Source organism: Alosa pseudoharengus, unplaced genomic scaffold (assembly GCF_046254945.1).
Source record: "Alosa pseudoharengus isolate Yale_2024_CS ecotype anadromous, Long Island Sound unplaced genomic scaffold, YU_APseudo_1.1 YU_APseudo_1.1_scf_3, whole genome shotgun sequence".
Lineage (NCBI taxonomy): Eukaryota > Metazoa > Chordata > Actinopteri > Clupeiformes > Clupeidae > Alosa > Alosa pseudoharengus.
In genome coordinates, this window is record NW_027468718.1 from 15,928,009 (window position 1) to 15,955,789 (window position 27,781).

The 27,781-nt window shown below is 44.4% G+C and overlaps 1 protein-coding gene across 2 annotated transcripts in view; it reads left to right on the forward strand.

Annotated features, from left to right (window-relative positions):
- Nucleotides 1–1,672: 1,672 nt before the first annotated feature.
- The window catches only part of med14 (mediator complex subunit 14), a 32,119-nt gene continuing 6,010 nt past the window's right edge, over nucleotides 1,673–27,781 (forward strand). Inside the window, exons 1-24 of one of the 2 annotated variants that reach the window (XM_076263374.1) lie at nucleotides 1,673–2,058; nucleotides 3,138–3,164; nucleotides 3,262–3,367; nucleotides 3,502–3,675; nucleotides 4,578–4,707; nucleotides 5,162–5,290; nucleotides 6,753–6,860; nucleotides 9,079–9,211; nucleotides 9,558–9,708; nucleotides 10,147–10,258; nucleotides 12,239–12,364; nucleotides 12,554–12,632; nucleotides 13,397–13,556; nucleotides 13,938–14,135; nucleotides 14,633–14,767; nucleotides 15,997–16,073; nucleotides 16,781–16,941; nucleotides 18,092–18,238; nucleotides 18,978–19,069; nucleotides 20,249–20,401; nucleotides 20,950–21,219; nucleotides 21,633–21,867; nucleotides 23,707–23,838; nucleotides 27,241–27,423. In XM_076263374.1, coding sequence (XP_076119489.1) covers nucleotides 1,886–2,058; nucleotides 3,138–3,164; nucleotides 3,262–3,367; nucleotides 3,502–3,675; nucleotides 4,578–4,707; nucleotides 5,162–5,290; nucleotides 6,753–6,860; nucleotides 9,079–9,211; nucleotides 9,558–9,708; nucleotides 10,147–10,258; nucleotides 12,239–12,364; nucleotides 12,554–12,632; nucleotides 13,397–13,556; nucleotides 13,938–14,135; nucleotides 14,633–14,767; nucleotides 15,997–16,073; nucleotides 16,781–16,941; nucleotides 18,092–18,238; nucleotides 18,978–19,069; nucleotides 20,249–20,401; nucleotides 20,950–21,219; nucleotides 21,633–21,867; nucleotides 23,707–23,838; nucleotides 27,241–27,423 — 3,391 coding nt within the window. In that variant the 5' untranslated portion in view covers nucleotides 1,673–1,885. The remainder of the gene's footprint in view (nucleotides 2,059–3,137; nucleotides 3,165–3,261; nucleotides 3,368–3,501; nucleotides 3,676–4,577; nucleotides 4,708–5,161; nucleotides 5,291–6,752; nucleotides 6,861–9,078; nucleotides 9,212–9,557; nucleotides 9,709–10,146; nucleotides 10,259–12,238; nucleotides 12,365–12,553; nucleotides 12,633–13,396; nucleotides 13,557–13,937; nucleotides 14,136–14,632; nucleotides 14,768–15,996; nucleotides 16,074–16,780; nucleotides 16,942–18,091; nucleotides 18,239–18,977; nucleotides 19,070–20,248; nucleotides 20,402–20,949; nucleotides 21,220–21,632; nucleotides 21,868–23,706; nucleotides 23,839–27,240; nucleotides 27,424–27,781) is intronic. The other variant, XM_076263373.1, reaches the window with a different exon arrangement.

Sequence of the window (27,781 nt, forward strand, 5' to 3'; positions counted from 1 at the left end):
GCTACTTTGCCCTGGTTGCTTATCATAAGCAACATGTGTGATTGTTCTGGTGGGCCTACTGTTTTCCAGTCATCTGCCTGTATATACACCCATTTGTGCATCTGTTGTGCATTATGGCACAGTGTTTGCCCAATATCTCCCAAAGGGGTTGAAGGATCTTCGTCAGACTTATTTTTAGGCTTTTATGCCTTTAATCCTAGTGACATTGGAAGTGTGCAAGTGGGAGAAAGAGATAGGGTGGGATCTGGAAAGGACCCGGGTTGGACTCGAAAACGGGTCCCCATAGGCACATGGATCCAAATGTGGCATGGGTACTGTATCCAGTCTTCGTCAAATTTGGCAGTTACTCACTACAAAGGTAGATAGAGGGATTAGATTAGTCATGGTCACATGGGGTCCTAGATGTCAAACAGTGTTGGCACAGTATCTTCCAAACTGGCACTGTTCTGTCACTTCAAAGAGTGGATGGACTGGTTTGGTACTCAGGGTCATGGGGTCAAAGGTCAAGGTCACATGGCATCCTGCATGTAATACTGTGTTTCCAATCCACTGACAAGTGCTAATGCTAATCACACTAGGCTCTAAGTATTGGGCTAATTGTCTGCCTGGGTAGTCTTAAACAATGTGCTGGTTGGCTCTCCTGAAAGGCTGTAAAAAAGAGCTAAAATTCATACTCATATTCGTAACGCCAGTGTTGTCAACCCTGCATTCGAACCTGCAACTTGCAACACCTCGGACAACCCACGGTGCTAGCTCTCTCACTAGCATGTCTCTTAAGGCATCGGGAGGGAGGAACGTATCAGCTGGCTAACACATGCACAAAATATTTCTACAACTATAAAACATATTTACTGTGACGCTCCCAAAGGGACATGGTGGAAATATATTCTTATTGAGGTGAGAATGTATTTTTTGATAAATTGAGTTCCCTTGCAATGTTTTTGCGCTCCCTCGCAAAATCAAAAGGGAGAGCAAAACTTATTGTGAGGGAAAGCAAAAGCAAATGTTGCGCAAAAAATAAATTCCCACCTCATATTAAAGATTTCCCACTATGATCCTTCAGGGGCTCCGTAATTTACACAGTCTGTGCACAACTGCTTTTCAGACATGCACAAAATAGTTCTACAGATTATTAATTATTTTTGCACATGCACACTACTATTTTACTGTAAAACATCATAATAACACATGTGAGGGTCATTCTACAGATTCCGTGTCATTTGTGATTGAAAAGGATTAAAAAATGAACATTAAAATGTAACGTTTTTTTTTAAAGCAAACATATAATGTTGAAATAAATCTCAAATAAAAGGCAAATAAATCTGTTTTAATTATTTTCTCTGAATCAATGTTCTGAAAATGTAAAACATAGGCCTAGAGCAGCTTAGGACACTGTTTAAATGGCACCGAATCTGTAGAATTACCCGTGAACAAACATGATTCACAAGCTCAAAATATCAATGGTCTTGATTTGATACCATATTAAAAAAAAAAGTATGACGGCTGGTTTTCTTTTTCAGTCTATGATTCACCATACTCTGAGTAAAACATCCGTTTCCAAATTTTCCGTTTTTCTCATGGCTTTGCTTTTCTCCCATAGAGTTTTGCCCTGCCCCTCCTCTCTTTCCTCCACCGACTAGTGGCGGCTACAATCACTTCCTGTAGCAGAGAGCAATGATGGCGGTCACAAGCTTACGGCTTCTTTTGATAGCAAGTCGATAAATAGAGGCTATTTACCGGCTTTTTCATGGAGGCGAAGAAATCTTGCCTTCCAGTGAAAGCGGGACACATTTAATTTATTGATATTCGTTCAAGTCTATAGTACCAGAGCCTCCTGACTCGTGTTTTCGCTTTCAGACGCTTTATCTCGGCTTGTTATTTTAAAATGGCTCCGGTGCAGATTGGCGCTGATGGCCAACTGGTCCCAGCCGGGGGTCCGACTACAGCACCACAACCACCTCCCCCGGGTGCACCGGCGACTCAAGGTGTTCGACTTAGCCTTCTCATCGAATTCCTTTTGCAGAGGACCTACCATGAAATCAACCTATTGGCTGAGCTGTAAGTAACGTTTGCGGTTCCTGCAGTGAAGTTGGTTCACTTGAGGGAACACGCACGGCCGTGCTCACATTCATTGATTGTTAGCTAGCTGTGAGTTAACGTTAGCTTGCTTGGTTGCCGACTCAGCTAGCTAGTGAGCTAACTTACTCAGAATAGTTGAAACTAACGTGTAGTCCTAAAAACGATACGAATCAATGACTGATGTAAAACAAACAGTTGTAATATTGTTCGCGAAAGTTATCGCGTGACGTTTTTGATTTAAGTGTTGTGCTAGCCACTCATGTTCATTGATTGAATGATAATGGCATGCAATGATCTCATATGCAACAATATGGTAAGAATGTTGCTCATTGGTGAACACAGTTTTTCCTGTGCAATGTATTATACGACTTTTATAACGTTTATAGTAATTGATTTACTTCTTTACAGATCTGTCTAATATCTGATCTACTATAATAGTGTGATGTTGAGGTGCTCATTATAAATTGGTCTTTATTGTGGATCGTGCACATACATTTGATATGATGGTATAAATCAGTAGATGACAGATGAATGATGTGTAATTTAAGGTGTGGTATGTTGTGGTCAAGAAGGCATACAGTAATTGACAATCATTCATCATGATGTTTTTGAATACCTTTCTCCATGGTCTGTTGTGGCCTGTGGCTAGGCTAGAAGTAACCCCTGTTCTCTGAGTTGTTCTGTGTTAACACTTAAGTTAACAAAGTGCATTATCAGTGCAGTGATGTGGCCTACCCAGGGATAATTGCTTTTCCGCAGTGTGTCTGCATTATGGGGGCTGTGATTGAATTGTGAGTGGGAGTGTTGTTTACAGAGACCTTCAGCTGAACTGGAATTCAGGCCTATGTAAAGTTATTTTAAACAAATGGAAAAATCATCTGTCTTAACCCCAATAATGCTATAGGACTATAGCCTAAGCATCTTTTTCACCATTGAAGAATGTTTGTGTGGTCTTATGTGAATTTGGTTCAGAGCTGAATTTTGGCTTGGGTATATTATTGCCATGTTATGACTGCGTTTTTCACATGTGTATTTCTATTGTGTTTTATTTCATACAGTTTGCCCAGAAAAACAGACATGGAGAGGTGAGCTGTGACCCTCACTGGCATTTATGTGATCATGTCCATTTATTTGTATAGACTGTTTATTTTATTTATAACACATTGTTGTTATTGCACACAGGAAAATTGAGATTGTACAATTTGCAAGTCGCACCCGACAACTGTTCGTCAGGCTTCTTGCTCTAGTAAAATGGGCAAGCAATGCAGGGAAGGTGGAGAAATGTGCGGTACGTAAACCCTCATTGTCATTTCATGCAAGTATCTGTGAAATCTGATTATTGGACAGCACAGTTGCATGGCGTGCTTTGCGGTCTCGTCAGGGGAATGAGTCGAATGATAAGACCCTTTTACATGTCAACAGATGATCTCCAGCTTCCTGGATCAGCAGGCCTTTCTGTTCGTAGACACGGCAGATCGCCTGGCATCGTTGGCACGGGATGCCCTGGTGCACGCCCGCTTACCAAGTTTTGCCATACCCTTCGCCATTGATGTGCTGACCACTGGCTCCTACCCACGTCTGCCCACATGCATCAGGGTGAGTTGCAGGAGTCGGTAATATATCAAAAACACACACACACACACATGCACACACTGACCAGTCTCTGGTCTACTCTACTACCAGTACTGTCTGATAAAGATGAAGCCACCCTGTTAATAATACAGTTAGCTAGCTGGTGTAATGCAAGTACTTTAAGTACTATAAGTTCATTAAATAAAAGTCTGGGTAATTTTAGGTTGGTCAGTGTGTGGTGTGAGTGGATTTGCAAAGAGTCTCAGGCTGGCAGACAGGAGGCTTTGTTTAGGGACGCTTCACTAAATCTGCCTGAGTGGGAGGCAGCAGGTGGAGTTCGCTTTAATTCATATTAATTAAGCAAATTAATTAAAAAGTGTTGTTGTGACTCTTTGATGACTCGCTCTCTCTCCCTATATAGCCTTCTCTCTGTCTCTGTGTGACTCACAGTCTCTCTGTCTCTGTCTGCATCTTTCTGTCTCTGTATCTTTCTTTCTCTCTGTCTCTCTGTCTCTCTCTGCATCTTTCTTTCTCTCTGTCTCTCTGTCTCTCTCTGCATCTTTCTTTCTCTCCCGTGTCTCTGTTTCTGCCCCACTTACCCACCATGCTTGCTCTCTCCTTCTCTCTCTCTTTCGCTCTCTCCCTCTCTCTCTCTTGTCTGTTCCTCCCACACCACAGTGAAGCATTTTTATATTGTCTTTTATATTCTCCCCTCTTTGTATTATTATTATTATTGTTATTATTATTATTATTATTATTATTATTATTGTTATTGTTATTATTATTATTAATATTAATATTTATGTTATTCTCTGACTGTCTGTTCATAATCAAGCTGACTGCTGAATAGACTTTAAATGCAATGTGTCTGTCTGTCTGTCTGTGTGTCTGTCTTTATGCCTGTCTGTTGGTCCCCTTATCCTCAGGACAAGATCATTCCACCAGACCCCATCACTAAGGTGGAGAAGCAGACCACCCTGAACCAGCTCAACCAGATACTGCGGCATCGGCTGGTCACCACTGACCTGCCCCCTCAGCTAGCCAACCTCACCGTTGGTAAGGACCTTGTCTTCATCACTCCCACACCCCTCATCTCATTTTAAATTTATAAATAAATATTTTTCTGTCTTTCCTTTTTTAAACTTGCTGTAACATTTAGGATGAGCAAAATGATTTCAATGATGGTGCTCTTAGAGTTGTAAATAGGTCCCCTTTAGTGCTGTATCTTGTAACGTTAGTGAAGGGGAAACTACATTTGTGTTGGTCCACCATGAGTTGGATCTGCCCCAAAATTGGTTGGGTTTTTCCTTGGCCCATCATGCACCTTTTATGAAAATTGTGCAGCGGGTCTAGGTTTAGAGCAATTCTGGTTCCAAACAAACCAACCACTTCCACTTCCAAACAAATGCTTCTTATTTACAAATTACTCTTTAATGTTGTTTGAAAATCCGGATGCAGGTGGTCTGCTGTGTCCTAGTGCACATTTCTGAATATGTATCTGTGTGTGTAGCCAATGGGCGTGTGAAGTTCCGTGTGGAGGGGGAGTTTGAGGCCACGCTGACGGTGATGGGAGACGACCCTGACATTCCCTGGAGGCTCCTCAAGCTGGAGATCCTGGTGGAGGACAAGGAGACTGGAGGTGAGTGTGGATACACACACACACACACACACCAGGCTTGTGCAAAATTCCAGAATTGAATTGAAACTGGCTCTTAAATTCCAATTCAATTCTTGAATTTCACTTGCATTTCAATTGAGGTAGCAAACAGGAAGTAGAATTGCAATTCGAATTGTGCACAACCCTGACACACACACACACACACACACACACACACACACCCACACACCATGCTGTGGAAATGAAGTAACACACAGGACAAACAAGAACCTCTTGGCATTTAATTTTTCTTCCAACCCAGCGACACCAACAAGGATCAGTAGGAGTATTTTGGCTGTAGTTTTATATCAGTATGTTTGCTGCTGCCATGCTTTTTGCATTTTAATAGAGCAAAAGAGGACATTTTGGTTGCAGACAGTTTGTTCTTGGCTTATGCTGTGTTTTCCTACCTTGAGTAGCTATTTTGAAATACTAGCTGTTGTACAGCCCTGGTGGAGGTGACACAACAGTAGTGTGGAATATGGTTCTATTCAGAAATCAGCAAAACCTTTGAATTCTGTAGCAGTTCCCCACATGTTATGTTTATAAATTAGGGCTCTATCACAGATCTAAGATATTTAAGATATAGCTTTAATCCATTTCAACAGCAGTGGTGTAGTTAGAGAAGATGCTATACAGGGACTCTAGTCTAAAACCCAGTCTCTCTCTCACATGTGCTGCGTCAGAGAAAAATATCAGGAGTGCATAGCCACCCGTTAATTATCCAACACACTCCTGCATCTCCTGCCAGCTCCTGGCTTGCATTACTCCTCAGATGCAGTACGAAGCTGCACACTGATGCCATCCCTGCTGCTGCTGCTTTTGAAATGACAGATGAATTCCGCAGAAAAAGTAGATGATAATAGATGCTCAGTATTGATTTGTGCGTGTGTGTGTGTGTGTGTGTGTGTGTGTGTGTGTGTAATTACGAGCGCCTCTGATCACAGGAGCTCTGTAGAGCAAAGCTGCTGGTCGTCACAGGGCTTTTTGGGAGTCTACTGCTGTAATATTAATGTGTGATTAATGAGGCAGGCAGTAGCCGTCTCCTGCTGGCCAGCATGGCACTCCTCCAGAACCCAGAGACTACCCGCCAGGCCCTTTTCATCATCAGAATATCAGTTGGTCGTCACACACACACACACTCCACACACACAAGCACACAAAGGCAGAGAAGTGAGTTAAGGGCCTCTGAATGTTATCTGTTTACACTTAGTTGTTGCCTCATTGAAGTGATGCCACTGTTATGTTGTAGTGACCACTTAATCATCTGTGGACTTAACATTTGTAATTAGTGTCTGTGTGTCCTCTTGTGTTTTCTTTTTTGACCCTCTTTCTCTCTCTCTCTCTCTCTCTCTCTTTCTCTCACTCTCTCTCTCTCTCTCTCTCTTTCTTTCTCTCACTCTCTCTCTCTCATGCTTTTGCACTCTCTGGTTCTCACTCTCAGATGGCAAGAACCTTGTGCACAGCTTGCAGGTGAACTACATCCATGAGCTGGTGCAGTCACGTCTGTTCGCCGATGACAAGCCTCTACAGGACATGTACAACTGCTTACGTATCCTTTTCAGAACCCCACTTTACTGTGTGTGTGTGTGTGTGTGTGTGTGTGTGTGTGTGTGTGTGTGTGTGTGTGTGTGTGTGTGTGTGTGTGTGTGTGTGTGTGTGTGTGTGTGTGTGTGTGTGTGTGTGTGTGTGTGTGTGTGTGTGTGTGTGTGTGTGTGTGTGTGTGTGTAGGCCTGTCACGATAACAAATTTTGCTGGACGATAAATTGTCTCAGAAATTATTGCGATAAGCGATAATATTGTCGTTCTGAGAATTTTCCTCGGGAAGAGGAAGACGGCCCACTTGTTGTGTTTTTTTTTTCCCCAACTGGGAAAACTGCAGCGGATGATTGTGTTTTAGATGCATATGCATGTTTGTTGTGTTGCCGCTTTTAATTGCGACTGTTTTCCAACAAATGCGACACACCGACTCGCACACGTTCAGTGGTTCACCACGGGCATTCGGTTTAAATCCGAAATGCTCCCACACTGCAGCTGTCGCGTTTGGCTTAGAACAATTCCATCTTTTTTGTCTTTATTAGGTGTAGCCTACTGGAACTCGCAACTAGCTTTCTCTCTGCCTAGTGCCTAGCGGTATACTTCTCACGCGGCTTTTTAGCTGCACTCTGTGGTAGGATACGCCAGTAGTCCCGCCTCCCCACACACCATGCGACTGACAAGTGACTGACATGAGGGTTCACTCATCGTTACTCTAAGGACCCGAGAGAGGGAGAGAGAGAGACGAGGAAAACAAACAAGCAAATGGCATTTATCGCGGCCAGAAAAATTATCGAGCTAATTTTAATTATCATGCGATTAATTGATTTATTGAATATCGCGACGTGTGTGTGTGTGTGTGTGTGTGTGTGTGTGTGTGTGTGTGTGTGTGTGTGTGTGTGTGTGTGTGTGTGTATAAAAGTCAGTGAGAGTAAGGGAAAGAGTTTGCATGATTGAGAAGCAGACTAGAGAGAGAATGAATGAAAGAAAGAAAGAGAGAGGGGGGGGGGGGTGAGTCAAGCTATTACAGCGACATCTGCGCAGGTGTCCACAGCTAGAGAGAGGCCGGCTGTGAAAAGAGACTGAGTGCCAGAGTGACTGGATGGGCTGTGGTCCAGCAGGGGCTGCAGTAAGATCAGTCGCCCTACAGCTCCACTGGAATTCACCTGCAGTCACTGCATTCCACAACATCCCTATAAGTCTGTTGGCTTTACACTCCCCCCCCCCCCCCCCCCCCCACCCCCTAAGCATATTAGCATTCGTAGGGAGTCAAAGGAGATCTGTCTTACAACTCTGGACTGTGCGGCCTGAGAGGGTCATGGAACAACCACTGTAGTCGTACAGAGAGAGAGAGTTCAAAATGATTATTTAGAAATAGTAGCTGTTCAATGACTCTTTTGAAAATGCACCCCAGATAGGTTGCAGTTAGCATGACCATGTCGCAGATGAGTTTCACCTGTCTTGCAGGCAGCATCTACTAGCTCAGTATTGAGCCGTTAGGCAGGTTTGAAGGGCCTCCGAGGAGTGCTGAAATGTTTGTTGATGTTTCTTTACAAATTAAGCTGCAGTTAGTTACCGCCAAAGTGTGTGGATGAGAATTGAGGCTTTGGGTTGGGCAGGAGTTTGTAGTGGCTGTGTTGATAAGGGTGTACACACACTCCCCCCTCTACTCCTCGTTCCCCTTCTCATGGTGGTCTAATTAAAAGCTCTGATGTGCCTCTTTGGTGCTGGCCTGTGAATTCTGATGAGCTGCTGCTGCTGTTTTCGCTTCTCTGCACCGCATTGTGCCTGCAGGGTGTGGAGACGCTTAAACGACTTTAGCAGCGGAAAGGAGAAGACTCCCACCACCATCACTACTTCCTCCCTTTAGTCCTGTGCTCTCAATGCACAATGGTTTTTTGCTCAGTGAAGTGTTGAAAGGCCCAATCCAAGCAGTACTCTGGAACAGGGAAGAGCATGCTCCAGTGTATTTAAGTGGTCTCTAGGTGGTTCTACTGACAATGTTTAATGAATGAATGTGACTTTTTAAGGGTATTTGAGGTTCAACACTCAACAATACATCGTTAGTGGTGGTGTATTTCCGAAGGAAGTCCCTTTACAAGTTTGTTAGGTTCTCCACTGTCTGAGATCCAGCTTTGTCTCCATTGTCTTGACTTCTTATTGAGACGTTAAGAGGTACTGTAGGTCTATCAGTCTGGCCGTCACCAGTACCATCCTTGACCCTGGTCACTCAGACTCGTTCTGCTTGTCGCTGCAGCTGGAGGTACTCCACTCGCAGACACTCATGCTGGTGCGAGAGCGCTGGGGAGACCTGGTGCAGGTGGAACGCTACATGCCCGCCAAGTACCTCATCCTCTCCGTCTGGAAGTAAGGAACATCACCAACACCACCACACTGACTTAATAATCACACAAAAAAAAAACTCTTGCTGTTCAATTGTCATCCTGTTTCTAATATAGTCTGAGGTTTGATCAATAAAAATATTTAATAAAAAAAAGAAAAGTTATAACTCACGCTGGCTAACAGACTAGCATGGAATATTAATGATATTTTTTATATATTGATGACATTTATTTGTATAGCTCAAGAACCATCAAAGATCAGACTTATCTTTTTTAACTCTTATTGAAAGCTAGTTTGTGTAAGTGTTCGAAGACAATGTCGACATTTGTCACAAAGCTCATTTCTTTTTTCCCCTCACCTCTGTCCTCAGCCAACAGATTCTGGGCCGAAAGACGGGCACTGCTTCGGTGCACAAGGTCCACATTAAGATCGACGAGAGTGACGGATCCAAGCCATTACAGATATCCCATGAGCCCCCTCTGCCCGCCTGCGACTCCAAATTAATGGAGAGAGCCATGAAGGTGAGCGCACAAATGATCACAATGACTCAATATGGGTCAAGACCTTCAGCCAGCTCCGACAAAATATGGCAGAGTCCAGAGACTGAAGTGGACTGCTGTTAGAGTTTTGTGTATACTCAGATTGAGATGACAGGAGTACCGACCGTTCTGATGCTTGTGAAAGTCACCTTAGGTGTATCATCAAGTTCATCAATCAGAAAGTGGAGGCACGGAGAGGTATTGTGTTTGTAGGCAGTGAGTCAACTGGTTTACATTTAGATTTGATTTGTATTGAGTCTGGAATCTGGACTTGGACAACTATTGTGCTGAATGTGGAGTTTCTCAAATCTGAATATTTTCTATGTGGCAGCTGTTGTTATTGTTGTATTCCGTATGACTTATTGCCAGCTGTTTTTAAAGTGATGTGGACTTTTTATTTGGCCCCACCTGTTCCTGCAGATTGATCACCTCTCAGTGGAGAAGCTTTTGATTGACAGTGTTCACGCGCGCTCTCATCAGAAGCTCCAGGAGCTGAAAGCCATACTGAAGGGAAATAACCCCAGTGACAACTGTAAGTCTGGTGCGATCCACACACACACACACACACACACAAACAACACCACCCTCACACATAGACAGAGATGCACATTCAGATAGATGTTTTTAATAAACTTTAAATGGAAGGGAAATAACCCTAGTGACAACAGTGAGTTCTTCAATCTATAGATGCGTGCACATACACACACACACACACACACACACACACACACACACACACACACACACACACACACACACAAACAACACATATCTCACAAATAGACATATACACCCACTCATATCACCATATTCATATCACTCAATATCTGAATCTCCGTACATGATTACATCTGTTATTGATTTATGCTTACTGTTGGACATCTATTGCTAGGGATGTACCGATACCCATACCTGCATCAGGTGTTGGGCCGATACCCAAACCTGCATCAGGTGATGGGCCGATACCCATACCTGCATCAGGTGTTGGGCCGATACCATACCTGCATCAGGTGTTGGGCCGATACCCATACCTGCATCAGGTGTTGGGCCGATACTATGCTCATATTCTTATCTCGCGTTCTCCGATACCACGCACCAATAACCCTTCATTTGACCATTTCGCCTAAAGCATAGTAGCATAGCCACTACCTTTTAGTATCTCTCAAGAGGACGATAATTTCTTCTCATGAAATCAGATTCAATGTCATCTTGCAAAAATAGTCCCAAGAAATAAGAAAATAAAACCTGCCTTCCCATTCATTGTATTTTTATGCTAACCTCATAGTTAGTTTTAGTATTATTAGTATTGGTACCCAGTATTATTGGCAATAACACAAATGTAAATACTCAGTTTGAAAATAATGGGGCATCTCTACTTATTGCATAACCATTTGTGTTTCCACACACATATTCACAGATACACACATACATAATCTCACACACGTTTTAAAACATTTGAAGAAACGACACGAATAACTGTGTGATGAGTGTGTTTTGGTTGATGTGTGTGTATAACTGTATGGTGAGTGTGTTTTGGTTGACCTGTGTAATGAGTGTGTTTTGGTTGATGTGTGTGTATGACTGTATGGTGAGTGTGTTTCGGTTGACCTGTGTGATGAGTGTGTTTTGGTTGATGTGTGTGTATAACTGTATGGTGAGTGTGTTTCGGTTGACCTGTGTGATGAGTGTGTTTTGGTTGATGTGTGTGTATAACTGTATGGTGAGTGTGTTTCGGTTGACCTGTGTAATGAGTGTGTTTTGGTTGATGTGTGTGTATAACTGTATGGTGAGTGTGTTTCGGTTGACCTGTGTGATGAGTGTGTTTTGGTTGATGTGTGTGTATAACTGTATGGTGAGTGTGTTTCGGTTGACCTGTGTAATGAGTGTGTTTTGGTTGATGTGTGTGTATAACTGTATGGTGAGTGTGTTTCGGTTGACCTGTGTGATGAGTGTTTTTTGGTTGATGTGTGTGTATAACTGTATGGTGAGTGTGTTTCGGTTGACCTGTGTGATGAGTGTGTTTTGGTTGATGTGTCTGTATAACTGTATGGTGAGTGTGTTTCGGTTGACCTGTGTGATGAGTGTGTTTTGGTTGATGTGTAAGCCCGTCCCACGGAACTGACAACTGACACTTCGCTGCAACACAAACAATTATATGTATTCACCCCTATATTCACACACAATGAGGCATTATTTTCAGTTGTGATTGAGCTGTATATTTGGAGAATCTACAACAGGTCTGCACAATGAATTTTGAAAGGCAACTGCGTCTATTGTACGTCTGCCCCATTTCTGATACTGTGGGGGAAGAAAACTAAACCCTGTGGGGCCGCCACTACCAAATCAACATAGAGGAAACACTGGTGTGTTTCGGTTGACCTGTGTGATGAGTGTGTTTTGGTTGATCTGTGTGATGAGTGTGTTTTGGTTGATGTGTGTGTATAACTGTATGGTGAGTGTTTTGGTTGACCTGTGTGATGAGTGTGTTTTGGTTGATCTGTGTGTCCCCCAGCGTTCATCGAGACGGCCCTGCCCACGCTCGTCATCCCCATTCTGGAGCCCTGCGGGCGATCAGAGTGTCTCCACATATTTGTTGATTTGCACTCCGGAATGTTCCAGCCAATGCTCTACGGACTTGGTAAGTTGACGCAAATTAGCCAAGTAAACTTTTTTTGCGACCTTTAAGGATCACTCTGTTAATTGCTAGCAAATTTTACAAAATGCAGCTCTATTCATGATTGCAGTTTTGAAAGGTCCTTCAACTCGAGATGGTTGTTTCTTTTTGTCATTAACTGACCAGCTCTTTTACTGATCTTCTCTACTCCAGATCAGTCCATGCTGGATGATATCGAGAAGACCATCAATGATGACATGAAGCGCATCCTCACTTGGCTTCAGCAGCTCAAGTAAACACACACACACACACACACACACACACACACACACACACACACACACACACACACACACACACACACACACAGGCATCATTTCACTGTCCAGTGCTTTTATTTCTAATTGAGCAAAAAAGGTGTGCAGTCATTCCCAAAGGAGAAGGCTAAATTCAGGCCTGTGGCCAACGCTTGTTCTCTGAATGTCCCCTGTCCGTTCATCCACAAGGTGTTATTATTGAATTCGCAGCCTTAATGTGTTGCAGACATTTTATTCTGAAGGCCCCATTTATCACCTCTTTATTTCTTGCTCGTTTGAAAGTTAGTCAGTGTGTAAAATTGTTCCGGGGCGCTGACATTTCCAAAGTGCCTCCAGCCCCAGAATAGATTGATTCAGCCAGTATGACACCAGTAGTCCTGACAGGTGGTAATTTTTGATTAAAGTCTAGCACCTGCACAAGCCCGTCCTAAACAGAACGAGCGCTTTTTCACTGCTGGACGTTATAGCGAGGGACCTTTCTTCACTACCATTAGGCTGCCCTCGCACGCGTGCGTGCGTGCGTGCGTGCGTGCGTGCGTGCGTGCGTGCGTGCGTGCGTGCGTGCGTGCGTTCGTGCGTGCGTGTGTGCATTTCAGCAGCTGTATTTATGATGGAGAATATCTGCAGTCGCAGTCTTTATGCTTGGATGCTTAAGTGTTGATTAGATTTGCTTGTAATCAATACTGATACCTTGTATATGTATGAACATGCATCTTTGTGTGTGTGTGTGTGTGTTCAGGTTCTGGTTGGGGGAGCAGCGGTGTAAGCAGTCTGTGAAGCACCTCCCCACCCTGTGCTCAGACACACTCCACTTGTCAAACGCCGCCAATCATCCAGCAGGCAGCCTAACGAAACACAAGCTCTTTATCAAGATGACCCGCCTTCCTCAGTATTACATAGTAAGAATAACACCTCCCCCAGCAGCTTATAGATAAAACAAACTGTATGCAATTAATCAATGATGGATCGATAGATACTTTATTGATCCCCAGGGGAAATTCAACTCAATTCAATGTTGAGTTGTTATACAGTATGTTAAGTACACGGAATGATTTGGATACTTGTTTTGTTTTGAGCTGATCTGTCTCTATATGTGTTGCAGTATCAACAATTTCAACAGCAGTATAAAGGGTTGTCAGATGGTAGACATGTCTAGTAGTAGTTTAGCTGTAACCAGTCTAATTGTCCCTATTGATTAGTATGATTGATGCAATGCTTGTTTTCTGTGCTCAGCCTGATTATGAGCACTCCATGACCCGTCTCTCTGCTGCCCCCTTCAGGTGGTGGAGATGTTCGACGTGCCCGGCTGCCCCACAGAGTTAGAGTATAAGTATTACTTCCTGTCCGTGGGCCAGGAGGACAGCGGTGAGGATGGGCTGCCCTGTGCCCAGCTGCTGCAGCAGTTCAAGCCCAACCTGGAGGAGCTGGCTCGGGACCTCTCGTCCAGCAGAGCACTGCGGCCAGGCACCAAGCGGAAAGTAGGTGGACCGGAGGCTTTACACGTAGGGCCGTCCACACACATGCACACACACACACACCATGAAATATACGCACACACACACACACACACACACACACACACACACCATATAGAATTTAGTATCTTATCAGTGTCTGGCACCAAGAGGACATTTTCTGTGGCTTGCTGTGACGTTTATTTGAGAATATGTAATAGCAGACAGACTGTTCCTTGAAGACGTTAAACTTTAGTGAGGCCACCACTGGGCCACCATCACCAGCATCTCGTCAGTATTTTACACAGATATTGATGCGGGCCGGTGCCCGCACACACTTATCCAAACCTGCTGTAAAACTCATTTGAAACAAGGCTAACAGAAAACCAAACTCTTGTGAAGGTGTTGATGAAGGTGTGTGTTTGTGTGTGTGTGTGTGTGTCTGTGTCTGTGTTTCTGTGTGTGTGTGTTTCTCTGTGTATGTGTGTGTGTCTGTGTGTATGTCTATGTGTGTGTGGCAGTTGTCGGGGGAGCAGGGAGCTATCGAGCCCAAGAAGCCCAAGCGCTCGGGGGAGATGTGCGCCTTCAACAAGGAGCTGGCCCATCTGGTGGCCATGTGTGACACCAACATGCCGCTTATCGGCCTGCGCTGCGAGGTAAGGCGTCTATTCAATTTGGCTCCTACAGTAGATTATGTCATTTAACACTGATCAAGGATGTAGCCCATATTCAGATATTTAGATGTTCTAATTATGTCAATAAATCATATAACATCAAAATGAAGCAAATGTCATGATGAGACATGGGTACGTTTCACTGCACACTTTCTGGTCACAGAATTTATGTGTGTATTGGCTCTCCTTTCTGCTTCCTGCTCTCAGCTGTATAGGTCATGTCCTGTTTAGATGTTGTAATCATGACAAATCTTCTAAAATCCAAATGAAGCAAATTAGTCATTGGTACAAGTCACTCTATCCTTGTGTTGTAAGGGTTGTGGGCTAGTGTGTGTAACACGGGTCACTCTATACTTGTGTTGTAAGGGTTGTGGGCTAGTGTGTGTAACACGGGTCACTCTATCCTTGTGTTGTAAGGGTTGTGGGCTAGTGTGTGTAACACGGGTCACTCTATACTTGTGACTTAAGGGTTGTGGGCTAGTGTGTGTAACACGGGTCACTCTATACTTGTGACTTAAGGGTTGTGGGCTAGTGTGTGTAACACGGGTCACTCTATACTTGTGTTGTAAGGGTTGTGGGCTAGTGTGTGTAACACGGGTCACTCTATACTTGTGTTGTAAGGGTTGTGGGCTAGTGTGTGTAACACGGGTCACTCTATACTTGTGTTGTAAGGGTTGTGGGCTAGTGTGTGTAACACGGGTCACTCTATACTTGTGACTTAAGGGTTGTGGGCTAGTGTGTGTAACACGGGTCACTCTATACTTGTGTTGTAAGGGTTGTGGGCTAGTGTGTGTAACACGGGTCACTCTATACTTGTGTTGTAAGGGTTGTGGGCTAGTGTGTGTAACACGGGTCACTCTATACTTGTGTTGTAAGGGTTGTGGGCTAGTGTGTGTAACACGGGTCACTCTATACTTGTGTTGTAAGGGTTGTGGGCTAGTGTGTGTAACACGGGTCACTCTATACTTGTGTTGTAAGGGTTGTGGGCTAGTGTGTGTAACACGGGTCACTCTATACTTGTGTTGTAAGGGTTGTGGGCTAGTGTGTGTAACACGGGTCACTCTATACTTGTGTTGTAAGGGTTGTGGGCTAGTGTGTGTAACACGGGTCACTCTATACTTGTGTTGTAAGGGTTGTGGGCTAGTGTGTGTAACACGGGTCACTCTATACTTGTGTGTGTACTGACTGTATCCTGTGTTCTTCTCTCTCAGCTGACCAGCATGGAGGTTCCTCATCAGGGCGTTCAGGTAGAAGGAGACGGCTGCAGTCATGCCATCCGCATCCTCAAGTGAGTCCCCGAGGCGCATGATGGCCTGGCAACATTTTAGTCACACACTGTCTCTAAATTCAGTAGATTAGAGAAAGTAAGGGCCCGTCCCAATACCTCCCCTACCCCTAGATTTTTGCCCTAACCCTCGTTTTTGCGCGTGCATGTGTAGGGGTAGGGTGTCATTACTTTAGGGAGCAAGGGGAAGTGCTATTTTCCCCTTAAAATCAACCCTCAAAATATAGCCAGGACCGATGCAAGCTTAAAACGAAGTGGGAGATGAAAATACCAGGATACCGTGCGAGCTCAGTGAGCCAGCCAAATTTTTTATATATTTTCGCAAATAAGCATATTAAAATTCGAAATATGTTGGAATATGTTAGTTTGATGCACATCCAATGGACTGTTGAGTTTTGAACACTAATGTTAGAAAATATCTCACGAAGCTATCTGATTATGTTCATGATATCTGCCCATCAAATAACGTTATATATCTGGGGACTTTAATGTTGAGGGCAATCAAAACCAAGTGGAAGTTTTAAGGGGGGAGAAATGGGAAATTTCTTCATTATTTCTTATCAACAAGTGATGGAAATAAACATTAAATCTCATACAATATACAACAAATATCTCACCCTCAGGTACCAATACAGAATTATTTTGAAAATTCAAAGAATGTTTAACATTTGTTGGAATTTTACAAAAACAAACAATGTTTCATTCTTTAGGGTTCCTCCCAGCAAAGGAGTGTGTGAGGAGACCCGGAAGGCTCTAGATCGTTCTCTGCTGGACTGCACCTTCAGGCTGCAGGGCCGCAACAACCGCACCTGGGTGGCCGAGCTCGTCTTCTCCAACTGCCCCCTGACCAGCACCTCCATCAAAGAGCAGAGTACGCATCAACCCACACTTTCCCAACATGCTACCTCTACTTTAACTCTTTTCACTCTAGGCCAGCGGATCCCAAATTTTTTTTTCCGACGTACCACCATCTACATCGGCTCGCGTACCCCCACCATCCACCAGATAAAAATGTAACACATTCTATTGACGCATTCCAGGTCTCATGTTTAATTAGCTGCCCTACATGATTTACAAATAAGCAAAATGTGCAACAGTGGGGTATACTACGAAGCACGTTAGACATATCTAGGCTATGTAGACATATCGAGGCTTCACAAAGCCTTGACTCAGGGGTATACGTTAAGTGACACTACGATAGCAGTTATGTGATCTATTTGTCAAACTAGGCTTTGGGAAAATGTTGGCCAATCGTGAAACGTGGAGAAGCACAAGACCGCCTATATTTAAAAACAATTACTTCCGCATTTGCGAGCGATAGCGTAATCTACACTGTGGTCATTTTTAGTGTCTAACCTATAACATGAAATAAATCGATTGGCATCAGTTGTTGTATGGTATGCACGTCCATAGTAGGATATTTGCACGCACAACACTATTAAAGCGCATCCGATATCCAAAATGTGGATATCGATATCCAAGTTATCAAGCCACGGCAGGATATGACATCACACTGATCGGACGAGTGTAACTTTTTTTTGATTGCCCCAGCTCTCCTGTGCCTCTAGCCTTGTACTTGTTTTAGCTCTACTGGACATTTTCCTGGGAAATCTCCAAATATAGCCATTCAGATCTCCAACACAACCTTTCTTTCCTTGTCTACTCTGACTGTCTTAGGTAGTCCTATAAAACCTAAAAACCCATGGGCTTACTACTGAACCTCTGCTCAAACAGTCCTTTAAAACAGGTGTTCTTCCTGTGGTTTGGCAGAAGATTTCTTGAACGCGTGAGTCAGACACACTTAAAGACGGAGGGTTTAGTGTCTTCGACCAGTTGTGACTCGTTTACACAACTGACTCACCTAGTGCTTCTCATCCATCCACATTCTGTGGTTAATTTGAATGAGGACTCTATGCTCTGGGGGCATACTGAACTAGCAGTAGTATGATTTTAACACAGGTGTTCATATATTTGTGTGTATGTGTGTGTGTGTGTGTGTGTGTCCGTGTCCATGTCCATAGCGTCAACACGACATGTCTACCTGACCTATGAGAACCCACTGTCGGAGCCAGTGGGGGGGCGCAAGGTCGTGGAGATGTTCCTGAATGACTGGAACAGCATCAGCCAGCTCTATGAGTGTGTGCTGGAGTTTTCCCGCTGCCTGTCAGGTATGTGAGTGTGTGTGTGAGAGAGAGAGAGAGAGAGAGAATGTGTGTGTGAACCCTTGTCCCCAGGCCTCATACTTTTGTGTGCGTTTGCTCACCTGGTGAGTTGAAGTTCCCACGCTATGTGTCACATAGTATTTGTCTATGTGATGGTGTGAGTGTGTGGGCTTATGTGTGTTTGTGTTTGCTTGTGTTAGAATGTGTTAGTCTCTCTCTCTCTCTCTCTCTCTCTCTCTCTCTCGTGTGCCTGCACTGGTTTAGTGTGGTGCTGTGGGTTTGCGTCCTCTTGTGTGTGTTGATCGCTATAAACACTGAAAGCATAAAAATCAGATTTACACCCTGGCACAGCGGCAGCACTCTAATGTTTCATTTTCAAGAGTTTCATTTTCTATGGTTCATTTAGTTTAGCGCTGCAGCAACAAGACAAACATTGCTAACGAGAGAGGCACGCTAATGGGATTTAAGTAGCATTACGCAAAGTCCCCCTCCAAAGTACAAAGGCATATTAATCATCATGATGTTTGATACAGCACTACATACAAATCCTTGGTGTGTCATTTTTGTTGTAGAGATTTATTATATAGGCATAGGGGTTTAATTACACCGCATTTAATTAATTTTATTATGACGTTTTAGTATAAAACATGAATATATTGAGTACTGTGCTGGATATGATTGTGTGTGTGTGTGAGAGTTAGGATCAGTCAGGTCTCTGTACTGACCTATGCCGTTGTCCCTGCAGAAATGCCCTCCTACCTAAGTCTGTTCTCAGAGATCCGGCTGTACAACTACCGTAAGCTGGTCCTATGCTACGGGAACACCAAGGGAAGCTCGGTGAGTTGAATTCAGGAATAAAGCCCTGAGACACACACACACACACACACACACACACATGCTTATCTTCAAACCCCAAGAGGTGCAAAATGCAGTTCACACAGTCTCTATTTGAACACGTATCGTGATTTTCTTTTGCGAACAGCTACTTTACCCACACAAGCAACTGGGTGTTGACCGTACATACATATACACACACACACACACACACACACACACACACACACACACACACACACACACACAGAGAGAGCAGCTGAGCTGTGGCACTAGAGTCAGACCACATGCTCCCAGTCAGAGGAAGGTTCCAGAAGTAAGCACAGAGGCGTCTTTATGGCGAGGCAGACATGAAAGAGATGCTCCACAAAGCCACCTCTGTGCTCGTCCCTCCTCAGTGTGCCTACTGACACCTCTGTGCACATACACATACCCCCACCACCCACACACACACACACACACACACACACACACACACACACACACACATAGCCCCCCCCCCCCCCACCCCACACACACACACACCCCCACCCACACCCCCACCCACACACACACACACACATACCCCCCCCCACCCACACACCCACACACCCCCCCCCCCCCCCCCCACACACACACACACACACATACACATACACACACATACACACCACACACACACACACATACACACCACACACACACATACACATACACACATACCCACACACACACATATATACACACACACACACACACACACACACATACACACACACATACACACACACACACATACACACACATACACACCACACACACCCACACATACACACACACACACACACACACCACACACACATACACACCCATACAGCAGCAGCCTGCCCAATCAGAACTAATGCTTTTCATTTGGGCCTTTTTATAGCCCTGTAAATATTACCGCTACAAAGATAAGTGGACACTGAACAAGACATGAGGAGATGATATTGATTTTTTTAAATCATGTCTAGGCAGTTGGTGAAGCAATTTAACTGCCTTCATGATGCATCTCCCTGTGGGCTGCAGTTATTTGGCCTTTTTATCTCTCTTGTCTTTCTTTCTCTCCCGCTGTCCTTCTCTTTGTCTCTTCCTCTTCCTCTATCCCTTCCTCCTTCCTGCACTGTGTGGTTCTTCATCCCTCCGTGTCTCCGCTCCAATCAGGTGACCATCCAGTGGAACTCGGGGACCCAGCGGTTCCACCTGTCCCTGGGCACCGTAGGGCCCAACTCGGGCTGCAGCAACTGCCACAACATCATCCTGCACCAGCTGCAGGAGATGTTCAACAAGACGCCCAACGTGGTGCAGCTCATGCAGGTACCCCCACCTCACCTCCGCACCACCTCCACACCACCTGCACACCACCCCACCCCACCCCACCGTGTGCTTTATGGTTTCTCCCCCCGTGGCGTTGTTGACGATTCATACTGCTTTTGTTTAATAGTGCCGTATTTCACAACGTTACATCAACCTTTCCCACCAAGACCGGGAGAACAAAGAATGTTATTTCTCTCTGTGTTCTTAGAAGAGTAGGCGAAGGGCCCCTCTAAACCCTTAACTGTCATTGGGAAAAAGAATCATTGGTGATGATAAATTCATGACATGAACTTCATGAAAAGTATATTTCTTTCTCAAAATTGTTTTGGTGTTTACTGCAGCTTCATTTCAGACAGATGATTTTCATGTGAAGCAGCTTTAGTCTCAAAGATCCTAAAGAGTTTGGTCTTCAATTGAGTGCCTAAAGCTTTCTTCGCTCCGTAGTCTGATCCTGTATTTTTGTCTTTGTTTGTTTGTTTGTTTGTTTGTTTGTTTGTTTGTTTGTTTGTGTGCTTGTTTGTGTGTGTGTTTGTGTTCCCTCCTCCCAGGTGCTGTTTGACACGCAGGGTCCACTGAACGCCATTAACAAGCTGCCCACGGTGCCCATGCTGGGCCTGACGCAGCGCACCAACACGGCCTACCAGTGCTTCTCCATCCTGCCCCAGTCGCCCACCCACATCCGCCTGGCCTTCCGCAACATGTACTGCATCGACATCTACTGCCGCAGCCGCGGAGTGGTGGCCATCCGCGACGGAGCCTACAGCCTCTTCGACAACACCAAGATCGTCGAGGGCTTTTACCCGGCACCAGGGCTGAAGGTACTTGAGAGTGCCAATGAAATGTTATTCCTTTTATGTGTTTGTGAATGAGGTTGCAATGGGAGGCTGTTTCACCTGTTTATTCACTAAGGTATGGTTTAGTGTAGGAAGTATTGGTTAGGTAACGTGCAGTGGAGCTGTTGCTTGGGATTGTTGTTGTCCGTCACTTGCTTGTCTTCTGTCTCTGTCTGATGTTTTGGTGATAAGGGTGAGGTTTTTGGTGTAATGTGATGAGGTGTGTGGATAAAAATGACTTGTTGCAAGTGGTGATGGTGGACTTGAATGCTTACATGGGTGGGTTGGCAGTTGTCACACCTTTTGCACACATGTTTTGGTGATACATGACTGTATAAAATCTAATATCTAATGTAATCAATATCTAATTTGTTGATGTTTTTGTTCCTGTTCTGTAGACATTCCTAAACATGTTTGTGGACAGCAACCAGGATGCTCGCCGTCGCTCGGTCAACGAGGACGACAACCCGCCGTCGCCGGGTGTGGACATGGACTCCTTCATGGGCCACATCCAGCCGCAACAGCCAATCAAAGGCCAGGGGGGCGGAGTCTACCCGCCTCTTATGTCTCCTCCCAACGTGTACCATAGCAACGTGACACCCTCTCCCTCCATGATACCTACTCAGTCACCTGGTGAGGAGTGTGTGTGTGTGTGTGTGTGTGTGAGAGCGCGTGCGAAAGTGTGTGTGTATATGTGTAAACTGAACTTGTGTGTGTTTTTAAGGGGCTTCTACATTTATGTTTGCCAAATGCGCTTGGCATTCTTCCAAATAGCAAAGATATGTTCAAATATGTTTGAACAAAACATTCTCCTAATTTGTTTTTGTTCCCCATCTCCATCTGTACTTGAGGAATCTCATGCGCTGTCAGTTACCTGCTTGCATGTTTGTTGCTGTGTTCAGTCGAGGCAGGATGCCTCCCTAGTTTTGATCTTGCTTGCTCACTCACACACACTGACACACACACATGCACGCCTTAAACGCACATTGGTAGTCATCCACACAAGCATCCACCCTGAGAGAGGAGTATAGCATGGCCTTAGTGCTTTCATCCACCCCCATCTCACCCAGTGGAATGGCCTCATCCACCCCCATCTCACCCAGCAGAATGGACTCATCCACCCCCATTAGGGTGGTTCACAAAATTAATTTTCACCAAATTTTGCCAGATCGCGTTTTGTCTTGTTCCAATTGGCATTGTAAGCATCTGTACCAAAAATAGAGTCAATTGCTGCACATTTAGGGGTGGCACACGGATAAAACCATTGCGGATGCTGCATTGAAGAGCATTGGACGACATTTGTGGTACCCGTCAGAAGAACTTCGCCCTGGCATTTTTTGATGCTCAGCTCAGTACCATTAGTGAGGTCCCCCCTTCCCTGTGAAGCGCTTTGAGTGTTGAGAAAAGCGCTAAATAAATGTAACGTGTTGTTGTTGTTGTTGTTGTTGTGTTGATGCTGAAGAAAAAGAGACAATGCTGAGAAATCGTGAAAGACGCCCTGGGAAGATGCTCAAAGACTTGATGCCAAGTCTTTCTTCCACAAGAGCAGTACTACCATCTCTAGCCTCGTCACTCGCTGCTCAATCCACTTCTTTGAGGTTCTTACTGAAGGCCAAATGGATGGCAAAAGTAACCCTGATGATGTGAGGTCCATTCTCACAGATGAGAAACTGCGTCAAAAAGTTAATTCCTTGAAGGTCATCAACGACAGCGCAGAGAGAGGCATTGCCCTTATTAAATGCTGTCAACAATCTGTGCGAAACGAAGACCAAAAGCAATTTTTGCTCCGTGTTGTGCAAGGACACAGAGAAAAGTATCAAAAAGAACTAAGTCATCATACAGCGAATAGTGTTTGAACTGTTCTAATGTTCTTACTCATTTAGTATAAGTACAGGGAGAGATTATTAATGACCATACTTATCTTTTATTTTGTTGAAGTTTCTGGTTCCTGCGAAAGTTATGCATTCTTAGGTTGAGCAATTGTGAAAAAGTGTGCCACCCTTTACTGGCGTCCTATTGGCTCAATTTTTGGTACAGATGTTCGAAATGTCAATAGGAACAAGGCAAAATGCGATCTGGCAAAATTTGGAAAACTTTTACTTATACCATTATATTGTGAACCACCCTAACCCCCATCTCACCCAGTGGAATGGCCTCATCACCACCAAGATCCATCTTGTAGCTGGACGCGTGTACACTCCTGTGTCGTCTGTGACAGTATGGCTCAATGTAAATCGCCATTGTTGTTTTTTCCCCCATTTTTCGTGACCTCCTCTGACGTGAAGTTCGGATGTTGAGAGTTGAAATCTTCTACGAGTTAATAGTCGAACCCTCCAGTCATCATTTAGATGTTTGAAAGCAAACAAGCATTTACGTTGAACCATACTGGTGGTTTGAGAGCGAGCGAGCGAGCACAAGATTCCTGACGTGGTCGACCCGACAAAGCACACTGATTGGTTGATGTGTGTGCAGGGACCATCCACGCGGCCAACTCCCCTAGTGGCGGCCTCCCCTTGCGGGCCCCTTCCCCGTTCGGGCCCACCCCGTCGCCCTCCTCTCTGGGCATTACCATTGGCCAGACCTCCAACTTTGCCAGCCCACATGGTAAGTCATGCCAGCCTGAGGGTACGGTGAAGCGGGGGGCCTCGAGCGAGCAGACAGTGTTATTAGCTGGGGGTTCTGGAGGGGACCCAGAGATTTACAGAGGAAGTGTCGGGGGAAGGCTGGAATCTGGTGATGTGCTTCAGTTGAAATCAGGCCGGATCAGGGATTTCCCCTAATAGCGTGATCTCAAACCTAACTTATATCTGCTGAATGTGTCATTTCTCTGGAACAGATCTCTTGGGTATTTTCGGCCCAAAGCACAGGCTTTGCATGGCTCAGGCACGAGTTAGCTGCATTGGCTAGTAATGTCCAGTCCTATATACTCCCACAGCTCCCTCTCTTGGTCAGAGACTGTAGCTTACCTCTCACTTCTGACAATGCGCTCTTTAGTGTCCTCACAACACTAGAACTACCAGAGATGTGTGTGTGTGTGCGTGTGTGTGTTATAGTCAGAGTGTGTGAGAGAGACTGAAGGCATGAAAGTGAGAGAGAGGGAGAGAGAGAGAGGGAGAGAGAGAGAGATTGACGGAGTAAGAAGGGAGGCAGCGGAATGTAGAGATGGAGGAAACGAAGAAGATGAAAGCGAGCGGAGAGTATCAAAAGAACATGATCATGATGGTGATGGGCTGTGTGTGTGTGTGTGTGTGTGTGTGTGTGTCCAGTCTCCCGCAGAGCCTGCTTTCATCTAGTGATGGGCGAACAAAACCTTGTGAAGCTTCTGAAGCTTCTTCCTGATTGTATCGCAAAAGCATCGAAGACAACACAGTGACATCTGGTGGTCAGCAGAAATGACAGCGGCTATGAATTCGACACAGCCGAACGAAGCTTACAACATGAACATAAGAGAGGCATAACGGACACATGCATATGGCATGAGATGACTGAAAATTAAATAAATTAGTTAGAACTAGGGTATAATGTTTGAATATAGCCTAGTGTGTTCAGCGTTTAAATTTACATGTGTTCAGTTGGTTTGAACAAACTGCAGCAAGAGATGCAGACTTTTACTGCTATGTGGTAATATCAATTTCCGTTAAATAAATAAATAAAGTTTAGGCCTTATCCAATAAACTGCCATAGCCTACCCATAACCAAGAGGCATTATTTAGGTAGTCTGTTTTAGGACTTAACAGGCCGTTAGAAAAAAATAGTTCATGAACACCCTGTTTTTCGATAGGCCTACGGCAGAGTAGAGGTAACGCTGAGAACGATAAATCCGGCGACGTGGGTTCAATCCCCGTGAGTCACATAACAAGGGTTTTTTATTAGGCCTATGCAACAACAAAAAATATTTAAAATTTTGTAAAGGTTGCCAAAATCACCTTTTTACATGGTTGCTTGAATGAAAATGTGTTACTATTTTTTCTATTTAATATGCCATGTATGTAAATTTGTCAGCTGACTGTTGAACGCGCGTTTTGGGTAGGAGTGACTTATTGCACTTAGTTTAAATGGAGGTGCGGGGAGAGCGCTCGCCCCCGAGAGTTACCTGTGTGAAGCTGGCTGGAGTAATGCGCGTTAGAGGCCTTGCATGCTGAACATACCGTGACTCTTTCTCGGTATCTGCGATCGCTGTGGATTATCATTTTTTTCGAAGTAATTGGATTACAGCAAGTAAAGGATCTTTTTTTCCTAACGTGCGTGTTTTGGTGAGATTGCGACTTCTCAACTGACTGTAAGCGCAACATCTCTTTCCTATTCCGTTTGTGTTTTGGACTGTTTGATTCATCTGTTTAATGTCGGGACTATTGGGCACTGAACTTTGGGTGGGTATTTGTTTGTGCATTGTGAAGCTTTGTTGTTAATTGTGTGTCGGGCCTTCAGTTGCGTGCCGGGCGGCCGCAAGTTCGTTCATTGAAATACAACGTGAATCAATCTCATATCTTTGTGTTTCTTTCTGTAAGAGAGTTTTTTTTTTTTCTTTAATATACACTTTTATTAAGAGGAAGGCAAGGCCTTTTGCCAGTTTAAGTTAAAGGTAAACTATGCAGTATTGGCAATTTCCTTACTGTTTTTTTTCGGTTTTTACTTATTTTTCGCTTGCTCTGTCATGACGAATGTCTGAGAAACTCCATCACTACCTTTTTCTAGCCGGTGCCTGGCGTGTATGTGTATTTGAATGCAGTAAAGCAATTCGTTACACTCGTTATACTTCCTGACACTGAGGCCGCCGGCCCACAGTTGCAAGGGTGGTTTTTCCGCTCACAGGCGCTAGGGGGAAGCGAGACGGCCACCATTCAACCCAAAAAAAGTCATATAACCATTCCAATGACTCTGAAGCTGGTAAATGAAGGTAAATGAAGCTAAAAAACTTGCATATTAAGCTAAAAAACCTGCATAGTGTGCCTTTAAGTTAAACTGCCTTCGCCTGCATTGAGCTAGCACGATTTCCTGCTTATTAGATCCGCCTGTAACCTTATTTATGCGTAGTGGCAATCAGTTCTTTTGAATAAGGGCGAATTGTTACAAGTTCTTTAGCAACAATGATTGTTGAGTAACTAAGACACGTAACACAGGTTTTGTTACATTAGAGCAGTAGGCTAATATAATACAGCAGTGTTGCTCCTGTGGGGTATCCTGTGGGGTATAAGGGCAGCAGCTAACTTTCGAATCCAGCAAAACCCTTCGGGGACGTTTGAAGCTTCGTCACGTGCTTATGCCAATTTGATACAAGCTACAACACGCTGCGTCAACAATTTGCTTTGCGGGAGTGATACAGGCTTCGGTGCCTCAGTGTCGAATGTCCCATCACTGCTTTCATCTGAAGACAACCCAGATCTTCACAACAGATTGCAGTGGGGGGGGGGGGGGCGGCACCACACAGTTTAATATATACACGCGCACACACACACACAAACAAATGACTCGCACTCAAGCCAAAGCCTTTGATAACCCTTGGTTGCAGAGTAGTGTTAGGTAATTCATTGTTTGGTTTCTGTGGGCTTTCTAAAGAAGTCATTGAGATGAAACTACATTCTGATGACTCTGACCTACAGTAATGATGGCTTGAACTGCTGATGGCTACCTACATCAAAATGCCAGCGATTTTTACATTATGAAATGTAATGGCATTTGTGTAGGCTGTCTAGTCTCTGTTTGCTTCTCTGATTTAAAGTGCTTGAAGATGAAAATATGCAATGTAGAAAGTGATGACATTATAGCTATTATATTTGTTATTGTATAGTTGTCATAATATTGAATAAAATTGAATGTTAACACTCATGCTCGGAGTAATGTTCTTCCACACTTGTGCTAATAGAAGGTAAATGTCATTTGATTGTGTAGATCATGATTACAATGATGATGATGATTGCACTGTAGCTTTATGAAGGCATGATGTGTGTGTGTGTGTGTGTGTTTTCCGTAACTTACCCCCCCGGCGTATGCGATATGTTGTTGCAGGAACTCTGGACCCCAGTTCGCCCTACGCCATGGTGTCGCCCAGCCAGCGCGTGGGCACCTGGCCCGGCTCCCCACAGGTTTCGGGGCCGTCTCCCGGCGCCCGCATCCCCGGCATGTCGCCTGGCAACCCTTCGCTCCACTCTCCCATTCCAGACGCGTCCCACTCGCCTCGTGCCGGCACAAGTGGGTATCATTCTGTCGTTATCCCTTTCCCAGCAGAGGGCTCTTTAGGGGGCGCTGTTAAAAGGCTTTGTTGTTTTATTAGACTCTTCTATTGCTCACCTGTGTATTTGTGTTTGTCTATGTCTGGCTGTGTATAATTAAATATGTTTGTACAGTGGAAGTATTTTCTTTCTATATCTGTATAGTGTGTGTTTGAATAATTTTGCACTCAAACTTGCATACACGATGTGTTATGCGCTTACGTATATGCCTGGTATAGATTTGCACGTGTTTGTGTGTATTTTACACATTTGTACTATGCTACATACTATATACTGCACAGAACTTATTTATTTGTGTGTGTGTGTGTGTGTGTGTG